The 21566-nt window shown below is 37.6% G+C and overlaps 1 protein-coding gene across 28 annotated transcripts in view; it reads right to left on the minus strand.

The window, feature by feature from the left end:
* RNF38 (ring finger protein 38) overlaps positions 1 to 21566 on the minus strand; it is a 147158-nt gene that overhangs the window by 42603 nt on the left and 82989 nt on the right. For 7 of the 28 annotated variants that reach the window (XM_008999396.5, XM_008999403.5, XM_035252087.3 and 4 more), the window contains 2 exons: positions 14404 to 14553; positions 33 to 226 (listed from right to left, as the gene is read on the minus strand). The exons of 3 other annotated variants lie outside the window; for them this stretch is intronic. In XM_008999396.5, the coding sequence (XP_008997644.2) occupies positions 33 to 226; positions 14404 to 14553 (344 nt within the window). The remainder of the gene's footprint in view (positions 1 to 32; positions 227 to 14403; positions 14554 to 21566) is intronic. 18 more of the 28 variants (XM_078372172.1, XM_008999411.5, XM_078372196.1 and 15 more) reach the window with 4 other exon arrangements.

Raw genomic sequence — 21566 nt, forward strand, 5'->3', positions numbered from 1 at the left:
AAAACTTAAGAAATAAATTATAATCAACTAACCTTCTTCTGTTGCGTGCAGGTGTATTGCATCGTTCCCCTGAGAAGTGATGTTGGCTTGGTCGAACTGAAGGGGGCTGCCTATTTGATGTCATCTCCCATGGTCGCATTGGTGGTGAGGGAGCTGGTGATGCTGATGTATAATCAAAGACTGAATGAGAGAGGCGCTGTCTCTTGGGACTTGGACTATCTTCACTCTGCCAATGCAACAAAATGGATCAACTGAGTAAGATCTCTTAAGGATTTCATGTTACTGCATATGCAAAGGTGTTAAGATGTACTTAACCTAAAACCTAAAAATGTAAAGCAGAGAAAAAATATATGCTATCAATTCAAATTTAAAACCTTTTAAAAATGCTGGAGTGGGGTGGAACAGGAAAGGGAGACGCACAGTAAATGGTATCAAGTGAAAAATGAACTTTGTTTTTAAAACTCATCCTAAGGCAAATGAGGTAATGACATATAGGGTATATAATAGCATAACATAACTTTTGTAGAGTAGCTGACCTTCTCTTTAAGTTCCCAAACCACCTAAGAAACTACACTCCACTACAATCTCCCATCATTATCAGTTACTGTTTTAGGCATCAATTCTCGGCTGTAAGTTCAGCTTAGTAGGAGATATAATTTATGTAGGTCCTTAAACTTATTCTCAATCACACTCCTCTACCTCCTTATTCCTGTTTAGGCCACTATATTTATTTTCTTTAAAGAGGGTTACACAGGGCCAGCCGTGGTAGCTCACACCTGAAACCCCAGCACTTCTGGAGGCATTGGCCACTGGATCACCAAAGGTCTCTGAGTTCGAGACCAGCCTGGCCAACACGGTGAAACCCCATCTCTATTAAAAATACAAAAATTAGCCAGGTGTGGTGGCACGTGCCTGTAATCCCAACTACTTGGGAGGCTGCAGTTGCAGTGAGCCAAGATCACACCACTGTATTCCAGCCTGAGCAACAAGGGTGAGACTCTGTTTCAAAAAAACAAACAAGAGTTACATGTATAAACTAAGATTTATATTAGACAGATAAAGAAATAGCTAATTACCTAATGAGTTCTTTAACTATAATATCACAGCAGTTTGGAAGTACTTTTCAAGTTTTCAAGGGTCCCAGCATGGGCTTACTAGCTGTAAAACTAATATAGATCACTTAATTGCATTATTAATACTCCAACTGTCCCCAGCGAATTCAGTTTCCCAAATGAGTCTCCCCAAAACTATCAGATACAAATTAACTGGAAATTTGATAAGCCTGTGTGTTTTCTAGTAGAACATCTATCTCCAAATCTCCAATCTATTCCTCTAAGTTCTAATTAGTTGGGCATTACAATACTTTTGGTTGCAAAATAATTAGTACCTATAGCTAACCATAAAAATCATCTTATAACATTAGCAAAAGTATAAGGGATTACACATTAGTGTTAGATTTTAGATAAGCATATGAAACAGAACTGATTATTTTATTTAACCTGGAAGGAATGAAGCAAATTGCTAAATGACTATATTTGATCATTTCAAATTACTTAGCAGAGATATTCCATGTACAGTCATCCCTTGGTATCCTAGAGGGTTGGTTCCAGAGACCACTCCCCTATAACGAAATCTTAAGATGCTCAGGTCTCTGACATAAAATGGTGTCATATTTGCATATTACCTATACACAACCTCCCATATACTTTAAATCTCTAGATTACTTACAATATCAACACAATACAATGCAAATGGTTTTATAAATAGCTGTTATACTGTATTTGAAATTTTTTTATTGTTGTATTGTCACTTTTATTTCATTTTTTCTGAGTATTTCCAATCTGTGGTTGGTTGAATCTTTGGGTAAGGAACTACCAACTAATCTAGTAGAAGTACACTTATTTTCATCCTTTGATTTTAGTGAGAAAGTTAGTTTTTATGTTCTGATAATCCTAACACTTAAAAAATGATCAGTAACCATTGAAATTTAAATTTGATTTTTTTTTTTTTGAAGTAGAACAATCAAGACCTGACAAGCCTGCAAATGAACTACATGAGCACTGGAAACAGGCTGGCTCCACAACTGATATAAAAGATTTGGTTAACACTGACTTTTTAAAAGAACAAAATGCTAGTAACCGATCATGATGATTAGCTTTTCATTGCATATCCTACCCTGGAAAGCCTAATGTAAGATCAGACAGAGAACTCAGAATTCTAGAAATCCACTACCTAAAATGAAGGAGAATGCTATAGATCCTCATGATGGTCAAATGACAAAAGAAAACCTTTAGGTTATAAACTTTTACATATTTTCAGTGACGTTCAAATTGTGGGCTAACAACATTCTTATTTTATAACAAATGCAATGCTTTTAAAAGTAGAGGTAAGAAAAAGTGGCTGAGAAAAGTTACCATCACTTCTCTTTGTGCTGTGATGGTGAAAAAGAGACAAAGCATGGGAAGTGAAGGGAGCTATTCATTAGTATTCTGGAAATAAGTTTACTTTCTTCCCCTGCCCCTCCCTTTTTTTTTTTTTTGGTTTGAGATGGAGTTTCACTTTTGTTGCCCAGGCTGGAGTGCAATGGCCCGATCCCGATCTTAGCTTACTGCAGTCTGCCTCCCGGGCTCAAGTAATTCTGCCTGAGCCTCCGGAGTAGCTGGAATTACAGGCATCCACCACCACGCCTGGCTAGTCTCGTATTTTTAGTAGAGAGGGGGTTTCTCCCTGTTGGTCAGGCTGGTCTCGAACTACCAACCTCAGATGATCTGCCCACCTCGGCCTCCCAAAGCGCTGGGATTACAGGTGTGAGCCACCTCGCCCAGCCAATAAATTTACTTTCTAACTCAAAGTCATCAGAAACCACAATGACTAAAGAGAACATTAAGAAGTAGTTTACTATATGCAGTATGATTTCATCATTTCACTTATCAATTTTAGTACTCTAAGGAATTTCAAAGAAATCCTCAGTTTCCAGAAAAGGGAAGGGATAGTAACCTACAAAGAAATAAGAATTAGATTAACATCAGACACTTCCCATAGCAAAAACAGATGCTAAAAGTTCTCTGAGGGAAAAGAATATTGAACCTAGAATTTTGTACTCCAATCACACTATTAATCTAGGGTAAGGGCATAAAAGAACCTTCATCAGATATATCAAGATCCAAAGTTGCTTCTCACATAGCAGAAAATCACTTGGTATGTGCTCACAACACTCCCTATCTCTCTTATTTGAAGTGATTAGACAACATCCAGTAAATGACAGAAGTAACCCAGTGAATACAATGAAATGAAATTCCAGGAATGGCAGTGAGCAAGTTTAGAAATTCATCATTCCACAAAAAGAAGAAGTCAGAAGGCTCTGAAAAAATGCCCTAAATAGAATCAAAATATATGGATAAAAATTGGAAGTTATGAATAAAATTTAATCACATGGCTCTTTGTCATAAAAAGTGTATAAAAGACAATCAGTCCAGGAAAGTCAATAAGGAATGCAGGTTCATCTGACCTTGTCATCTAAAACATTCTTTCCTTTGAGTGGAATGGGTAGTCAGAAAATTACGTTCACTTCTCCATGGGCCAAACATGCTCTTGTTTCTGCAAGGAGTAGTACATGGATGTTCCTAACACAATGGAAAATGTTCACTGGTTTTTGATGATTAAAATCAACCTAGGACAATGAAAGATCACTAATGTAGTTGCAGAACATAAATACAAACTCTGTTAAAGTAACTCTAAAGGTCTGTGACAACATCACCGACATTTAGTGAAAATCATAATACAAAAATCTAAAAATAATAGCTTAGCCATAAGAAACATACTTGGTTTTCTTTTTTTTTTTTTTTTAAAAAGACAGTCTTGCTTTGTCACTGAGGCTGGAGTGCAGTGGCACTATCTCAGCTCACTGCAACCTTCACAACCTAGGCTAAAGAGATCCTCCCACCTAAGCCACCCAAGTAGCTGAGACTACAGGCACACGCCACAATGACCAGGTCATTTAAAAAGACTTTTTTGTAGATATGAGGTCTCAATGTATCGTCTAGTTTGGTCTCAAACTCCTGGACTCAAGCAATCCTCCCACCTCGGCCTCCCAAAGTGCTGGGATTACAGGTGTGAGTCACCACCCCTGGTTAACAAACATACTTCAAAAATGCATTGCTAAATACAGAGGGGAAAAAAGGGAAATCAAGGACTCAGAAACTGAGGAAAACTGAAAACCAAATTTGCATTTTTTTAAGTTTTATATTTTATTTATTTTTTTGAGACAGAGTCTTGCTTTTGTTGCCCAGACTGGAGTGCAATGGCGCCATCTGGCTCACCGCAACCTCCGCCTCCCGAGCAGCTGAGATTACAGGCATGCACCACCACACCTGGCCAATTTTTGTATTTTTAGTAGAGACAGGGGGTCTGGTCTCCATGTTGGTCAGGTTGGTCTCGAACTTTTGACCTCAGGTGATCCGCCTGCCTCGGAACTCCCAAAGTGCTGGGATTACAGGCGTGAGCCACCGCGCCCAGCCCCAAATTTGCGTTTTTGATGCTCTCAGGAGGGACAGACAATAAAGCCTTACAACTTGAGACCCCTACATAAAGTAGTCAAAACTCACAAAGTAGTATACTTAAAAAGGAAGATAAGAGAAAGTCATTCCAGTGGAAAAGAGAAGGAAACTTCAACAAGGAAATACCTGATCTGTGTGGGCTTTAAATTCAAACTCAGGTTCATTTCTCATACCATATTTGGGGTTCAGATTTTCATGATCCATGCTGTCTGTGAAACTCTAAACTTAAAAATATAAAACTCAACCAGAACTATGCCACTATAAGGACTCTTGACAAAAGTAAATGCAAAGTTGAATCTGGAAGGATACTCTCATTGCCCATGTAAACTAAATTCCTCACGCCCCGCAACTGACTGAACAGACTCTCTTGACCACAGAGACCCCAGAGAAACTGGGAAAAATGAGTTCTTGGCCTTGACAGAAAGAAAGGTTAGATACACCTCATTGTATCTCTCCATCCCCTGCTTTTGGAATTTAGGTGAAGCTGACCAGCATTAATGTTAAAATAAAAATTATAGGGCCTAACAGAATGGACTCGTTGTGACAATAAGATACCAAATTATAAGCAGGACATAAGGCTAAGGCAGACCAGGGTTAACTCACACACCCTTACAGGTCACTCTAACCCATATATTGGCTAACAGACTTTCTTATCTTAAAAGTTTCTCTTCTGATGAGTCCCAATTTTTAAACAAGGCTTTTACTCTTTCAACCAACTGCAAATTAAAAGAATCTCACCTCTGAATCCACCTATAATCTGTAAGTGTCTACTTCAAGATATTCCGTGTCTTTTCAGTCTGAACCAACATATATCTTCCATGTATTGATTGACATTGTAACACCTGCCTCCCTAAAATTGTAATCCAACTATAGTGGACACATTTCCTCGGGACCTCAAGACTGTTTCCCAGATCATGGTCACTCATACTGTCTCAGAAAAAAACCTCAGTAAAATATTTTAAAGAGTTGGGTTTTTCCATTAACACCTATGCCAGTAGTTCTCAAACCTTTGCATGTTTCAAAAACACCAGACTGCTGGCCCCACTCCCCAATCTCTAATTCAGAAAGTCTGACTAGGGTCCATGAACTGTCATTTCTACCATTATCGCAGGTGATGATGCTTGGATAATTTAGATGTTGAATTCTCCTGGTAAGAAGTTCTTTCCCTCCCCCTCCTCTCCTTGTTTATTCTGGGCCAGTGGACCAACTTTTCAAAGTACCAGGTGTTAACAACTTAAATTCCTAAGATGTTGATTCAAATCTGGTATAAGTACTGTCTCTATTATTTCATAATATAGAATGCTGTCCAGGTATTACAGTATAGAACACTGCTACAAATTTACGGATCAAGGGAGGTAAAAGAGGTCATAAAGGGAGGAAGAAAGGAAGAAAGCCAGATTTTATACTTAGCATTAAAGCTGATTTTTAAAAAAGAGTCTAGGAGTACACCTCTATAACACTTAATTTTTTTTATATAAAAATAAAAAAGCATTCATATTTTTAAAAATCATTGAGAGAAGTGAAATTGGCCAGGCGCGGTGGCTCAAGCCTGTAATCCCAGCACTTTGGGACGACGAGGCAGGTGGATCATGAGGTCAATAGATCAAGACCATCCTGGTCAACAAGGTGAAACTCTGTCTCTAATTAAAAATACAAAAAATTAGCTGGGCATGGTAGTGCGTGCCTGTAATCCCAGCTACTTAGGAGGCTGAGGCAGGAGAATTGCCTGAACCCAGGAGGAGGAGGTTGCGGTGAGCCGAGATCACGCCATTGCACTCCAGCCTGGGTAACAAGGGCAAAACTCCGCCTCAAAAAAAAAAGAGAGGTGAAATCAACCTGAGGCAGGCATAAAAATGCATTCCATAATTCCAGATGAACGAGTCATAAGTCATTAAAGGCTAAAGAAAAACAATTTTATATGTAATATATATTTGGGTTTTATCTATCAGCAAGTCTTAGAGATAACAGAAGATACTGATCCATACAAACTCTTCCCAAAACAGAAACAGGTTCCAAGTTCTACTCAGTAACTACAATATGCCTCTAATGGCAACCACTAGTGAGCCCTCATGACTTCCTTCCCAAAGCAGCAAAGAGGCAACTTGTGCAGAGGAATGTAATTTCTCAAGAATGTGGTCCTCTTTCCAATCATCATTCAGAAGGACTACTTTTGGCCTTAGACTTACAAATAAGCACAGCATGATTTAAGATCAATTCTCCTTTAAACTCCCATTCGCTACTTGCCTTAATTATCTTTAACAAAAGATGAAGTTTCTTATTCAACAATAAAGGAAAAACAATTAAATGCCAAGGGCCCAGGAAGAGCAAACTCTCAGTAAATTTCATTCATTTTAAATATATGTGAAAACACTTAGAAATTAACTCTATATAAGCAACTTGTTACTATAAATTAAGACAAGATCCTTTTTTGTTTTGCAGAAGATGGATATAAAAGCTGAGGAAAGCAGAAAAATGACTCTACATATTACTTCATTTTATTCCCCAGACGCTGAAGTTTTTATTTTTAAACTGCGTCCAGATAATATGTAAAATGTGTTTCTATTAGTGAAACGGAAACTTTTAAGATATTGACTTGAAACTACACAATGTACAGTCTCATTTCACATACAACTTTCATTTGCTGTATCGCTCTTATACTCCTCAGATCAAAATTTTGCAATGAAATCCAATCTCTCAACCAGACAACTAATATATTTTCCTGAAATGTTATTTTACTTGTAGACATAGAAGAAAAAGAGGTTTTGAATATTGTTTTCAAAAGTTACCATAAACATACAGAAACAAAACAAGAATTTTGCTTTTTGATATGATCCGAGTTTGTGTTTTTTCCATAAAAATACAAAGAAATACCATCCTGGTCAACATGGTAAAATCCCGTCTCTACTAATAATACAAAAAATTAGCTGGGCATGGTGGCGCATGCCTGTAATCCCAGCTACTCAGGAGGCTGAGGCAGAATTGCCTGAACCCAGGAGGCGGAGGTTGCGGTGAGCTGAGATCACGCCATTGCACTCCAGCCTGGGTAACAAGAGCGAAACTCTGTCTCAAAAAAAAAAAAACAAAGAAATTAAGTTTGATATGCAGTTACTGCTCAGAAAAGCACTCAAGTAGTATAATATATTGCAATCATATCGTAATGATGTGATTACTAATAGTAATATGGTATTTTCCTATCATTGGCTATAACTGCTAAAAGCCACTTTGTTTATAGTTTCACCAAAACAAAGGAACTATAAACAAAGTGGCTTCCTAAGTCTAAGGAGGCCTGCATGACTAGTATTTGAGTAACAGACTGGTGACCTTATGTACTAGATTTTTCTTAATTCCTAATTACACAAAATATCATTGGTTCACAAAAATTAATTTAGCTTGATGCTACAACTGTAGTTCCCACTATATTTCTACCAGAGTACTAGATTCTACTCATCATGGATCTGTAACTGTAATAATTTTAAGTTGTAATTGTGGAAAAGAGGCTAAAATATCTTAAGTATAAACATGACATTGGTGAAAACAAAAGAGATACTAAAACAACCTGAAATCAAGAGATCCTTTGAGAGATACCCCACCTGGAGGTGTTCTGTAAACAGCTGCAGCTCAGAGGGTAGGAATATAAATTTAGGAGTTTTGGTATATAGATAGATAATAGTTAATGAAGCTGCAGACATACAAAATTGCCCCTCAAAATTTACGTAATGAAAACAAGGTCCAACACTGAACACTAAGAAATGCCAACATTTAATGCTGGGTAGTTGATAGTAGAGGAGGGTGGAGTGTAATGGAAGCCAGTAGAAAGAGGTTTCAAGGATGCAGGATGATGATGATGCAAGTTAAGGATTGAAAAATCCCCACCACATATATTAGGTGAGAGTAAAAGTAATTGCAGTTTTTGTACTGTTGGAATTTGCCGTTTGATATTGGAATACATTCTTAAATAAATGTGGTTATGTTACATATAATTTTAATGGGTATTTCTCACTTTATGTTCTTTATTAATTACTTAGTACTTGCTATTTATGTTTATTTTAGACTACGGAAATGACGTTAGAAAAAAGGCAAATTTAAGCTTTTTTTTTTTTTTTTTTGACGGAGTCTCGCTCTGTCACTGCTTTCTTATTCGAGTTCAAGATGGGTCGTAAAGTAACAGAGACCACTTGCAACATCAACAATGCAATTGGCCTAGGAACTGCTAATGTACAGTGCAGTGGTGGTTTAAGAAGTTTTGCAAAGGAGACGAGAGCCTTGGAGATGAGGAGCATAGTGGCCGGCCATCAGAAGTTGACAATGACCAACTGATAGCAATCATCAAAACTGTACACGAGAAGCTGCCAAAAAACTCAAAGTCAACTATGGTATGGTGGGTTGGCATTTGAAGCAAACTGGTAAAGTGAAAAAGCTTGATAAGTAGGTGCCTCATGAACTAACAGAAAATTTTAAAAATTCATCATTTTGAAGTGTCATCTTCTCTTATTCTACATAAGAACAAGGAGCCATTTCTTGATCAGATTGTGATTTGAGACAGAAAGTGGATTTTTTTATGACAACCAGCTCAGTGGCTGGACCAAGCAGCAGCTCCAAATCACTTAGCAAAGCCAAACTTGCACCAACAAGTCACTGTTTGGTGGTCTGATCCACTACAGCTTTTTTTTTTTTTGAGATGAACTTTGGCTCATCATCTGCACCCCCCGCCCCTACGCCCAGCTAATTTTTCTATTTTTAGTAGAGATGGGATTTCACCATGTTGGTCAGGCTGGTCTCAAACTCCTGACCTCAGGTGATTCACTTGTCTTGATCTCCCAAAGTGCTGGGATTACCAGCATAAGCCACCGAGCCCAGCCACTACAGCTTTCTGAATCCCTGCAAAACCATTACATCTGAGAAGTATGCTCAGCAAACTGATGAGATGCACCGAAAAATGCAATGCCTGCAGCTAGCACTGATCAACAGAAAGGGCCCAATTTTTCTTTGTGACGTGAATTCTTGGCATGTTGCACAACCAAAGCTTCAAAAGTTAAACCAACTGGGTTACAAAGCTTTGCCTCACCCATCATACTCACCTGATCTCTAGCCGACCAACTACCAATTCTTCAATCATCTCGACAACCAACTTTTTGCTGCGAAAAGGCTTCTCTACCAAAAATACAAAAATTAGCGGGGTGTGGTGGTGTGTGCCTATAATCCCAGCTACTTGGGAGGGTGAGGTAGGAGAGTTCGTTTAAACTCAGGAGGCGGAGGTTGCAGTGAGTGGAGATCAGGCCATTGCACTCCAACCTGGATGACAAGAGTGAAACTCTGTCTCAAAAAAAAGAAAAGAAAAGAAAGAAAGAAAGCTGTAGTCAATCAGACCAGCGCAGACCACCAAACAGTGACTGTGACCTCTTTCTGGTGCAAGTTGGGCTTTGGGAAGTGCCAGGAAAAGGCTTCTACAACCAGGAAGATGTACAAAATACTTCCCAAGAGTTCGTCCAATCCTAAAACAGGGATTTTTATGCTACTAGAACAAACATATTTATCAAAAATGTGTTGATTGCAATGGTCCCCATTTTGATTAATAAAGACATATTTGAGACTTGTTATGATGATTTAAAATTCATGGTCTGAAACCAGAATTACTTTTGCACCAATCTAATACCAACACAGAGGTCTCTGACAGAGCTATTTCTTTCTAATATGATTTGCTATCTCTTATGGCATATTCTCCCCTTATGACAATTTTTGGAAAAGTTTGTCCCCCCTCTTTTATATTCAGTAATCTTTGGTATGAATTTAAAAATAATTCTGAAAGTTCTAAAAACAAAATTCTGCTGATATTTTGGCTGCAGATTTCACTAAGTCTACAAATTTGCTAGAGTATAGATATTTTTACAATAATTTCTCTTTCAGAAACGTGGCGTATTTCTCCATGTGTATAAATTTTCAAATTTTCATTCACCTAATTTAACTGTAGTAAATTTGTCAGAGGTGTTTGACCAGAATGCCTCCATATTGAACAGGGGCTTGATAAAATAAGATTGAGACCTACTTGGCTGCATTTCCATTAAGTTAGGCATTCTAAGTCACAGGATGAGACAGATCAAGACGGCAATGAGAGTGATCGCTGGTCATCCTCACTACTACACTCTCATCAGCACCATGACAGTTTACAAATGTCATAGCAATGTCAGGAAGTTGCCCAATATAGCCTATTTTTATTTTTTTGAGAGTGAGTCTTGCTCTGTTGCCCAGGCTAGAATGCAGTGGTACTATCTAAGCTCAGTGCAGCCTCTGCCTCCCAGATTCAAGTGATTCTTGTGCCTCAGCCTCTCAAGTAGCTGGGACTACAGGCATGTACCATCACACCTGGTTAATTTTTATATTTTTAGTAGAGACAGGGTTTCGCCATGTTGGCCAGGCTGGTAACAAACTTCTGACGTCAAGTGATCAGGGCCTCCCCAAAGGCTGGGATTACTAAAACTAAAAAGGGGAGACATGAATAATCCACCCCTTGTTTAGCACATAATCAAAAAATAATCATAAAATGGGCAATCAGCAGGCCTCAGGGCTGCTCTGCCTAGGGGGTAGCTATTATTTATTCCTTTACTTTCTTAGTAAACTTGTTTTCACTTTATTCCATGGATTCACCTTGAATTCTTTCTGGTGTAAGACCTAAGAACCCTCTCTTGGGATGGGGACCCCTCTCTGTTAACAAATTTACTGCGAAAAGGTTGCTCTACTAAAAATACAACAATTAGCTGGGTGTGTAATAGTTATAACACAGCTGTCATTAAGATACCACAAACACCCCTGAAATTAATGATTGTGCCAGGTATGAAATTCTCTTACCATGTACTTAATTACTTTTTCAAAGCTTATTATGTTCAATCACAACCACTGAATCCACTGACAGTAAAGACATGGCTAATTTTAAAACTTTAAGATTGGGGTTGACAGCAAAGAGAGATGAGGGAATTTTGGGAGGTGATAAGATTCATTGTGGTGGTGACTCCACATCTGTATACATTTATCAAAACTCACAGACCTATATGCTAAATACTTAACTTTATGTTAAGTATACCTTAATTTAAAAATGTTTAAAATATTGTATGAAGCCTTCAGATTCTAATTTTAAATGAGTTTTTATAGAGATGCAAATGAACCTACACTTTTATCTCTTCAGTGGGCAATGAGTACACAAAGCCATCACTTTTACAGAACCACTAAAATACCTCCCAAATGTGCACCGGGAAGCACATACAAGAATATTCCTGGAAGCACTGCTAGTAATAACAGTAGAAAAAAACAGAAAACTACCCAAATGTCAAGCAAAAAGAAAAGAGATAAGCTGCAGTATATTCATATATAATGGAAAACTAAAAATAAGATAAATCAAGTATACAGGCAGATGCACTTAAATGGATGAATTTCAAAAAAGTATACAATGTGTGACATCATTTACACTAAGTTCAGAAACAAGCAAAATTAAACAGTATAACATCAAGAAGTATTTTATATGGTAAAACAATACAGAAAAGCAAAAGGATATGAACAGAGATGTACCTGAGGCACAAACATGGGATATTAACACGGAGGGTCATATGGGGGCTTCAAAAGTATTACTAATGGCTGGTTTCTTACACTAGCTGGTGTTTTATTATTATATAGGTGTCTGCAATACTGTTTTATTATTATATAGGTATCTGCTTTATATTTTCTAAATTACACATATGAACTCTTTCACAAATTAAAACAAACTCACAAATTAAAGCATGCAAAATTAAAAAAAAATTCTGGCAATTAAAAAAAGTCTTTACTAGGAGCAATACAAAACAAGCCAATATGAGAAGCAAAATGTAGAAGTTTTTAATAAACAAGGACAAGGACAAAATTGATAAATAATATAGATGACTGACCCAAAAAAAGCTCACAAAAGGATGAGTTTTTTTGTTGATAAAGACTGGTGATAGAACAATAGTAAGAATCCAAGAAGAGCAGCAACAAATTTTTTCTCCTCTATGGCCACCTTACTAGCAACACACCCAACTCCTCATGCTTGGTGGTGGGATCAATTAACTTCTCTACTCCTAGAGAAGGCTGATGTCCTCAGAAAAGACAGACATTTTACCTAAGATAAGGAAGCAGAGAGGGTGCCTGAAGAAAAAAATGAAAACATAAGTAAATCTGTTTAAAATGGATTATTCTAAAAAGAAGGAAAAGTAGAAATAATTGGGAGACAAGGTACCTGAGAAGAAAGCCAAGAAGAAGAAATCATAACACATTAAGGGAATAACTTTTGACACTAGGTGGCTAGATAGGTTTTCCTTTGCATGTGGTAACTTAAGTTTTTACGGATAAGAAGCATAACTGGAACTAACAAATTACACCCTATTTAAAAAGTGTCAACCAGTTGAAGGTATCAGTATCTCAAAGGGGTTGTGAGAAAGACCTACTTAGCTTCATGTTGAACAGTGGTAGGGTAGTGATTGTAACTGGGCAAAGAAAACTTGTAGTTTCCCCCTGAAAGTTCACTGAGCACTTAAGGTTCAAGGAAAGTAAGACTTAGGTTAAATTAAGACTATTAAATAAAAATTTAACAATACATTTCATCTTTCTGCACCACTCAAGTGCAACTGGCTCTAACTTTATTGTTCCATTTTCACAACGTGAGTTTAACTTTTGCATTTGAAATTAAGTTTATATTGAGTTATTATCTGAAGACACAAAGGGAGTAATGAGAAGTATCAAAAGAACACTTCTTAATGGTGGCAGTAGTAAGAGTATTAAGTCAGTTTCTTCCACATATATATAGTAGACAAGATTCAGCTAAAGTTAGATTTGAGCCCCTTCTCTGCCAAATAATTAGATATGTGATTAGGCACCTCACCAAGCTTTTCATAGCCTGTTTCTATATCTTAAAAACCACCAATGACTAGTTTATTGTGAGGGCTAAAAACAAAGAGAGTTAATACATGCACAGCAGAGAATCTGGCACAAATTCCAAGAAGGAATACCATGCTGAAGAGTCCTAGATAACCGATCCCTCCAAATTTTTTATCTCCAACTTTGTTTCACAAGCATTCGCTTTCATACAAACAGAAAATGAGCTGGCTCTATCCAAAAGTCCCACCCTTGATAATCAATTATTTCACTATCTCAGGTTTATACATATTGGCCCACAATCCTACCTCTCAGAAGCAACTGTGTAACCTGACTTTTGAGGTAACAGTGTTACTGACATCCATTAGTAAAACATGCTTCTCTAGGAAGATGAATTGACAGTGGGGTACCCAATGATTTCTATGGGCGGATCCCAGTAATTTTGCTAATAACCTAATGAGTTTTAAGCCATTTACACACCTTATTTTCATTTTACATTTAAAAAAAAATTAACTCACATTTTTCCCCCACAGGTTAAAAAAAAAAAAGACAAGTAACCACGTTTTCTCTCAAAAATGTGTATTACTATCAAACTCTGGGTGCCAATCAAGTAACTAGTGAACATCTTACATGCTTCCATTTTTCCTTTCCCACACAACATCATATATTCTATACTATCTTCTACTTTCCTATAGAACTTGACCTATTAGGACAAGTGATTTAAGACCAAAAGATCAAAACACAAGAATATTAAGTAGTCAAATAATTAACAGTGGCTGAATAGCTCAAGAAGACAAACATTCATCAGAAAAGCTGGCTGAAAAAATATTAAAGTCCTCTAAGAAGAATATTTATTTCCACATACAACAGAAAAACAAGGAGACGATATTGCGTAATTTGTTTCAAGCCTTCTAGAAACACCCTAGAATGTGACTTTCAGCCCTATGTAGGGAAAGGGTAAATATATAAGAACCTGGAAGAAAGCTTTGAAGTGAGCATCCTCTTGAACGGTAGTGTTCTGATCACTTGGGAGGAGAGGGAACAGGCTCTGAAGTCTCACCCTTTCACAAATCACCTTGTTAGGATGGCCAGGTAGAGATGCTGAATTGGCCCCGGGAGATATCTGGGAAAAAGAGGAAGAAAAGGATAGTTCATGGCTAGCCGCACCAATGTGGAGAATCATGCCTATGAAGGACAGTCTGGATTTTCTAAGTATTTGATGATTCTGCTAGCAGAGACAGGAAAGAAATTAAAAACTAATTTTAAACATCAAAACATAAGGATGGCAAAGGTTGCCTTGGCAATGGATCTCTCTTACAAAAACTGTCTCAAGCAAAACAGCACAGCCCAAGAGCACCATGTCCTTCCTGTTTCTCAAATACCTATTGGTAACTTTTTCTGCTGATGTTAATTCTGAAATTCTAAAGGACAGACTTCATGCTAAGAAAACCAAAGGTAAAATTACATATCTTAAGTACAGAAAGATAAGTGTTTGCCTGGACCAAGATTAATATTTTTTCTCATTCTATTTTTTAGTTAACCTTCCAAATAATCATGAAAAGGAAGATGACAGATTTAACAATATTTGTGGCAAATTTTCTATAGCAATCATATCTTTGATTGTGGAAATCTCAGCTCTATTCAACACAAACCTAACGACCTTCCTAAGGAGTAAAGGACACAATCCGAAGCACAAAAGTAATTCCATGTTTTAAATGCTTTTTTAAATGCTTAATTTGGCCAATGTGGTGGTTCACACCTGTAATCTCAGCACTTTGGGATGTCAAAGTAGGAGGATCGCCACAGTATCTACAAAAATTAGAAAACAAAAATAAATTTACAAATAAACGTTTGACTTGATCATGGGTCAATCCCCTTAAATTTAAGCACTTAAATATACTTAATCTGTAACATTAAAAAATCATGAACATAATATGTTCCACTGTGTTGTGACAGTGAATCCTTCTTGGGGTAAAGGATCTTGGCCCCTCTTGTCCCTACGCTAAAAGTTATGTACTATAACGTGGTCTTCTTTTTAGAGTTTCATTGCCTCATTCGTTCACTCAGTCTTACACTTAAGTGTCTATTTGGTGACAGGCACTAAATCAAAAACAAAAACATGGTTTTCTACTTTCAAGAAGTATATGCTATAAAAAAGAAAACAAATATAAATCACTGCATGAAGTAAGTATTATGATAACAGTAGGCACTCGGTGCTATGGAGAAGCTACTGCCAAGAGAGAGTAGTATAGCCAGAAAACTGCAAAACATTCAATATGGCTAGATAATAAGGAAGCAGCCAGAAACTGATCGTAAGATGGAATGCTAATTACATTAATATCCTTGCTGTTAATATATTAATATCCCTACCTTCCTTAGCCTCTTTATAGTATTTTGTTCCTGGTTTGCTACAGGCCTGGTAAACAAATAACTGGGCCCACTGGTAAGAGTACAAATACTTCTAAAGACTCAACTACAAGTAAAAAACAAAACACTTGAGGACAGGAAATTTAGAATTCATTTGTTTTCTGTACAAAACGTTCTGGTCTCTATACTAGAAACATGAATGGGCTATCCTTTACCACTACGCAGAAGTATGCATTGCTGAATCAAGGTGTATTTACTGACTGACTCCTACAAGCCAAGAATTAAATTAGGAAGGATAGAGAGAGAGGCCAAATGCAGTGGCTCACACCTGTAATCTCAACCCTTTAAGAGGCCACAGTGGGAGAAGAGCTCAAGTACAGGAGCTCAAGACTAGCCTGGGCAACGTAGAGAAAACCCCATCTCTTCCCCCCCCCCAAAAAAAATAATAAACAAAAAGTTAGCGTGGCATGGTGGCATAGGGGCATACTCCTATAGTCTTAGCTACTCAGGAGGCTAAGGCAGGAGGTTCACTTGAGCCCAGTAGTTTGAGGTTACAGTGAGCCATGACTGCAATACTATACTTTTGCCTGGGCAACACAGTGAGACCGTCTCTAAAAATAAGTAAATGAATTTATCTAATAAGATATAAAGATAAAACATGACTCCTACCCTCAAGAAACTTATTCTAATAATTTTTTTAAACCCAGATGTGAGCAGCCAACTGTAGTATTTAAGTGCCATAAAACAGGCAAAAATTAGAACATGAGCAAGAGTTCTGAGTTAATCTAAAGAGTAAGGTTTCATAGAAAAAGGAATATTCCACATTCCTGACTCAATCTAAGGAGGGCCTTTGCCACTCTCAAAATGGTTCATTTTTTTATACAGGAATCTTTTTGCATCCCCTTAAGCTTTTCATTTGCTCAATATGTATCCTTTGTAGGACGTTTTCCTAAGGCCATCCTGCCTTCAACTAACACGCCCAAAAATGTCTTACAAAATTGTTAATACAAGTAGCTGGCTGGGAAAAGACAAATAGAGATCATGTTTCTTTTCCTCCGTTCCTCATTCCTTTGAAATCTTAAGATCTTGATCATCTACAAATGAACAACTGGCAAACCTGGTCCCTGTGACCATAATTTTCAAGCATATCCTCTCCTAGTCACAATACTTTCCTTTGGTCAGAAGCTCCAGTTGTCTATAAAAAAGGATGGACAAATATAATTGACAAAAGCTATATTCAAATCCTGTAGTTAAAATAAGTCTGGGACAAAACCATAGACGTGCTTGATTAAAACCAGTTACAATTTTATTTTACTTCTAGGTAAAATAAAATCACACATACATGGTGGGTGGGTGGGGTGTGTGTGTGTGTGTGTGTGTGTGTGTGTAGCAGGTGGCATACACAGGCTGCCCCCCAAGATTACCTCTGGTGTACATCTCCTACACAACCCCCTTTCCCATATGTGCAGGCACAGCTGTGAACATGATGTATTTCATTCCCATGATTAGGTTACATCAAATGACAAAGGGGGAGAGATGTTCAGATGTAATGAAGAGTCCAAGTCAGGTGAATGTAAGTTAGAGATTATCCTGGGTGAGCCTGGGCCTGACTTAATAAAAGCAAGCAGAACTGAGTCCTTCCCCAGAGAATCTCTTGCCAATTCTTCAGACTAAGCTGATGTGAGAAGGCATATGAAGGGTGCCATGTGGCAGGGGGTTGTGGGCATATTCCAGGAGCTGAGAGCAGTCACCAATTGACAGCCAGCAAGAAAATGGGGGACCTCAGTCCTTTTCACAAGAACCACATTCTACCAGTGAACTTGAAAGGAGACAAGGAAGAAATCACAGCTCCTGCAAGATAAGATCCTGGACAGGTGGTCCAGCAGCTAACCCATAGGTGGACTCCTGATTCATGGAAATTGTGAGCTAATATTTGTGTTTCAAGCAAATAAATTTGTTTGTGGCAATTTGTTACACAAAAGAAAAAACACAATGTGTATGTATACAACTCAAATAAAAATTATTGTACCACAGTGAAAGTTTTTCCTCCAGAATTGTGGCTACACTGATTTGATTACAAAAGATATAAAAATTAACACATTTTTATTCACGCAGTATAGCAGGTTTTAAAGCCTCAATCTGATAACAGCTAGCTTCATGCCAGAAACTGAACTGGGCTCTCCAATCTTTATACACTGAACATCAGGTTTAACAAACTTGCTTAAAGTCACACACTTCAGAAATACCAAAATCATAATCTGAACTCAAGTCTATGGAATTCTAAGGTTCATACTCAACCCACTAAATCACCTTCTACTTTAAAGTAACATTCTTCTTTATAATCTAGTTTGATTAGTATCAACTATTCCACAAAGCCTATTTAAAACTATTTTTAGTACTTAAAAATAATAAACTTGTTTCCTGAAAACTGATACAATTTTATTTTTCTCAAGGCCAACTGTTCAGCATTAGATTTGGTAACTTCAGTTTTCTCTGAGGATGCAAGCTGTATTTAAAAAGTCCTGCCAAGGAAACATCCTGAGACCAGATTAAATCTGCAACTCCCAAAACTTCTTATGTTTAATATCTGTTTCCATATAACTGTATGACTACTTCATTCAGCATAACTGAGAAAACCCTATTTCACAAGACTAATGTTCACAAAAAACAGTTTTAACCTTTTAAGCATCGACACTACTATTTTAGGACATCCTTTGTTTAATCTGGCCATTCTGTGTTTTGGTAACATATCTAACAATTTTAACTTTTCTTGGAGACTGTAGGAATTATTAGTAATTATTGCACTAAAATTAGCACTTAGGACAAGACATTGTCCCAAAACTTTTTAAATTGCTTCTGATGACAGTATCCTTCTTCGTTCATTTCCTTTTCTTTTTTTTCCCATGAAGGTGAGAAAGAGGATACAGGTACATGACTTTTAAGCCAGTATGACATAATGTACTTCTACAAAATAAGGTATTCACAAAGGCCCACACAGCATTCTTCAGCATACCAACTGGTCGGTCAAAAGCACTAAAATCACAGTCTAATAGAAAAGACGAAAACAAAACATAAGATGAGGAGTAAGGTCCTTAGTGTCACCTCCAGCTACAAGTCTGGGTATCTGTAAAATGAATTCAAATCCCAAACTCCAAATATTCTAACCATTTCCATGATGACAATTGTTAATCTCTTTTAAGTAATTAGGTAGATTTTATTAATAGTGTAAAACACAGCTATTATTTGAATCTGTAAACTAAAGTTCTCAGGCTATACTTCAAAATATGAGAAAAGCCATATGCATGAATATGGTCACCACAGCACAGTAATGGCGACAAATTAAAAGTTAATTAGAAGTAACCTAAATGTTTAACAAAGAAATATTTGCTAAATAAAACTATGGTACACTTGCTTGATTATGCAGCCATTAAAAAGTCAGCAACCAGCAGGGCGCGGTGGCTCACATCTGTAATCCCAGCACTTTGAGAGGCCAAGGTAGGCAGATCACAACGTCAAGAGATCGAGACCATCTTGGCCAAGAGAGCAGAAACCCTGTCTCTACTAAAAATACAAAAATTAGCAGGGTGTGCTGGCACATGCCTATAGTCCCAGGTACTCCGGAGGCTGAGTCAGGAGAATCACTTGAACCCAGGAGGCAGAGGTTGCAGTGAGCTGAGATCAAGCCACTGCACTCCAGCCTGGCGACAGAGCTAGGCTCCGTCTCAAAAATAAATAAATAAATAGCAACCAGAAACACTACTGGGGGGAGGGGGATTATTTAAATACTATGATCATAAGGTGGGGTTAAATATACACAGGACTTCATAAATTCAAGAAAAAAAGTTATCTTGGAATATTCGGGGAAAAAAAAACAAGAGAACTCCCTACAAGGATTAAAGAGTAGCCAAATCAATGAGATGACTTAAGCATATCCTCAGGAAAACATGTATAACCTCATGTCCTGTTCAGCACAACGTCACTAACACCTAGAAGAGTACATGGCACATAGCAGGCATTCAACTATTAAAAGAGTAATCTTCCAAACTGCAAGCAAATGATCTAATAGCCTGTCTTTCTGATTTGTGTAACAAGTTTCTTAGAAATCTGGTTGGCAATGACACAAGGTAAAAGCTTTGATCAAGGAAGAGATCTGATGCACTCACCTGCAGATCACCATTAAATGAAGTCAGTGGTTGCCCAGTAAGTCCATCCCACATCCCATCCTACTGAGACAGGATAAATCATTAAGCTAATGCTGTGCTCCTTACTGGGATACCCCCCCCCCCCCCCGGTTCTAAGAATGAATCAGACCCAAATATCGCCTTTCTTTTGAGAAGAATTCTAAAACTGGGCCTAAAACAAATCTGTTTCTTTGGCTTTTGTTTTCTGAGAGCAGAGTTCTCTGAAACGATTTTGATAGTGTGGAGCAGGGGCACTCAAAGGCCTGGATGGCATTCTTCAAAGCTGGTCCAGGAAAGGACCCTGGAAGCAGGAATGGAACTGTGTCCCCTTGTAGTTATGCAAAAAGGAGGCCAGAATGGGCACAGGGATCCTTGGGGGATGATAGAAATGTTCACAAATTGGATTGATTATGGCTGCACAGTTCTATAAATGTAACAAAAATAATCTAATTGAATGGAGTGAATTTTAAGGTAAGTAAAATGTAACTTAATAATGCTCCTTTAAAAAATATATATATATATATATATCAAGAGCCTGGTTCTGGAAAACTGAGGTCCAAACACTGAATAGAACTAACACTGAGAGATGTTACTACCCTTTAAGAGCCAAGACAAAATTTCTAAGTCATTCATCCTAAGCTTCAACAATTCTCGTTCACAAATGACACGTGAAAAAGACCGAAAGGAATAAAAAATAAAATCATTTTATCACTCACAACTGTCACTTATTTGCTTTTCTAATTAAAAAAATTATTTTGAGACAGAGCTTTGCTCTTGTTGCCAAGGCTGGAATCCTAACTCATTGCAAACTCTGCCTCCAGGGTTCAAGCAATTCTCTCACCTCCACCTTTTGAGTAGCTGGGATTACAGGTGCCTGCCACCACACCCAGCTAATTTTTTGTATTTTTAGTAGAGACAGGATTTCATCATGTTGGCCAGGCTGGTTTCGACCTCCTGACCTCAAGTAAGCAACCCACCTCAGCCTCCCACAGTGCTGAGATGACAAGCGTGAGCCACCATACTTGACCTAAAAAATAATTTTGAAAAGCTAATAGGCAGTATTAGGAGAAAATCATTCAAGGACTTGTACTATGTGGATGGGGATGTTCATTACTGCCCAGCACTGGGACAATCATTTCTAAAAAGAAATTACTGTTCCCATTCTTGAGTTCAGGCAAACAAACTGGACCCACGTCTTTCTGGCAGCATAACATAAACAGGGTCTGTGAAAATAGCCTAACGTTCCCCTTCTTCCTTTCCCCAGTTCACAGTGATTTAAAAAAGAAGAAGAAGAAAAAGGAGGAGGGGGAGGAGGAGGAGGAAAAGTAAAGAGAAAAACACATGCAACTAAGGAAATCCTCTATCCATCACAAACAGAATGCAGAAATAAAGGTTGGGAAAAATAAGAGTTACATATTTTAAATAAACTTTTCTTTCCCTCCCTTCCAAAATCTAGATTTGCCTACACCAAGATCTTTCTCCCCTCAAAGAAGTACGTCTAAATCATTTTACTTAGGCTGGTTACCGCTAATTACTTACACATATAATTACTTAAATAATAATTGTGGGTTTTAGGATAGTTGGAAAA

Source organism: Callithrix jacchus, chromosome 1 (genome assembly GCF_049354715.1).
Source record: "Callithrix jacchus isolate 240 chromosome 1, calJac240_pri, whole genome shotgun sequence".
NCBI lineage: Eukaryota > Metazoa > Chordata > Mammalia > Primates > Cebidae > Callithrix > Callithrix jacchus.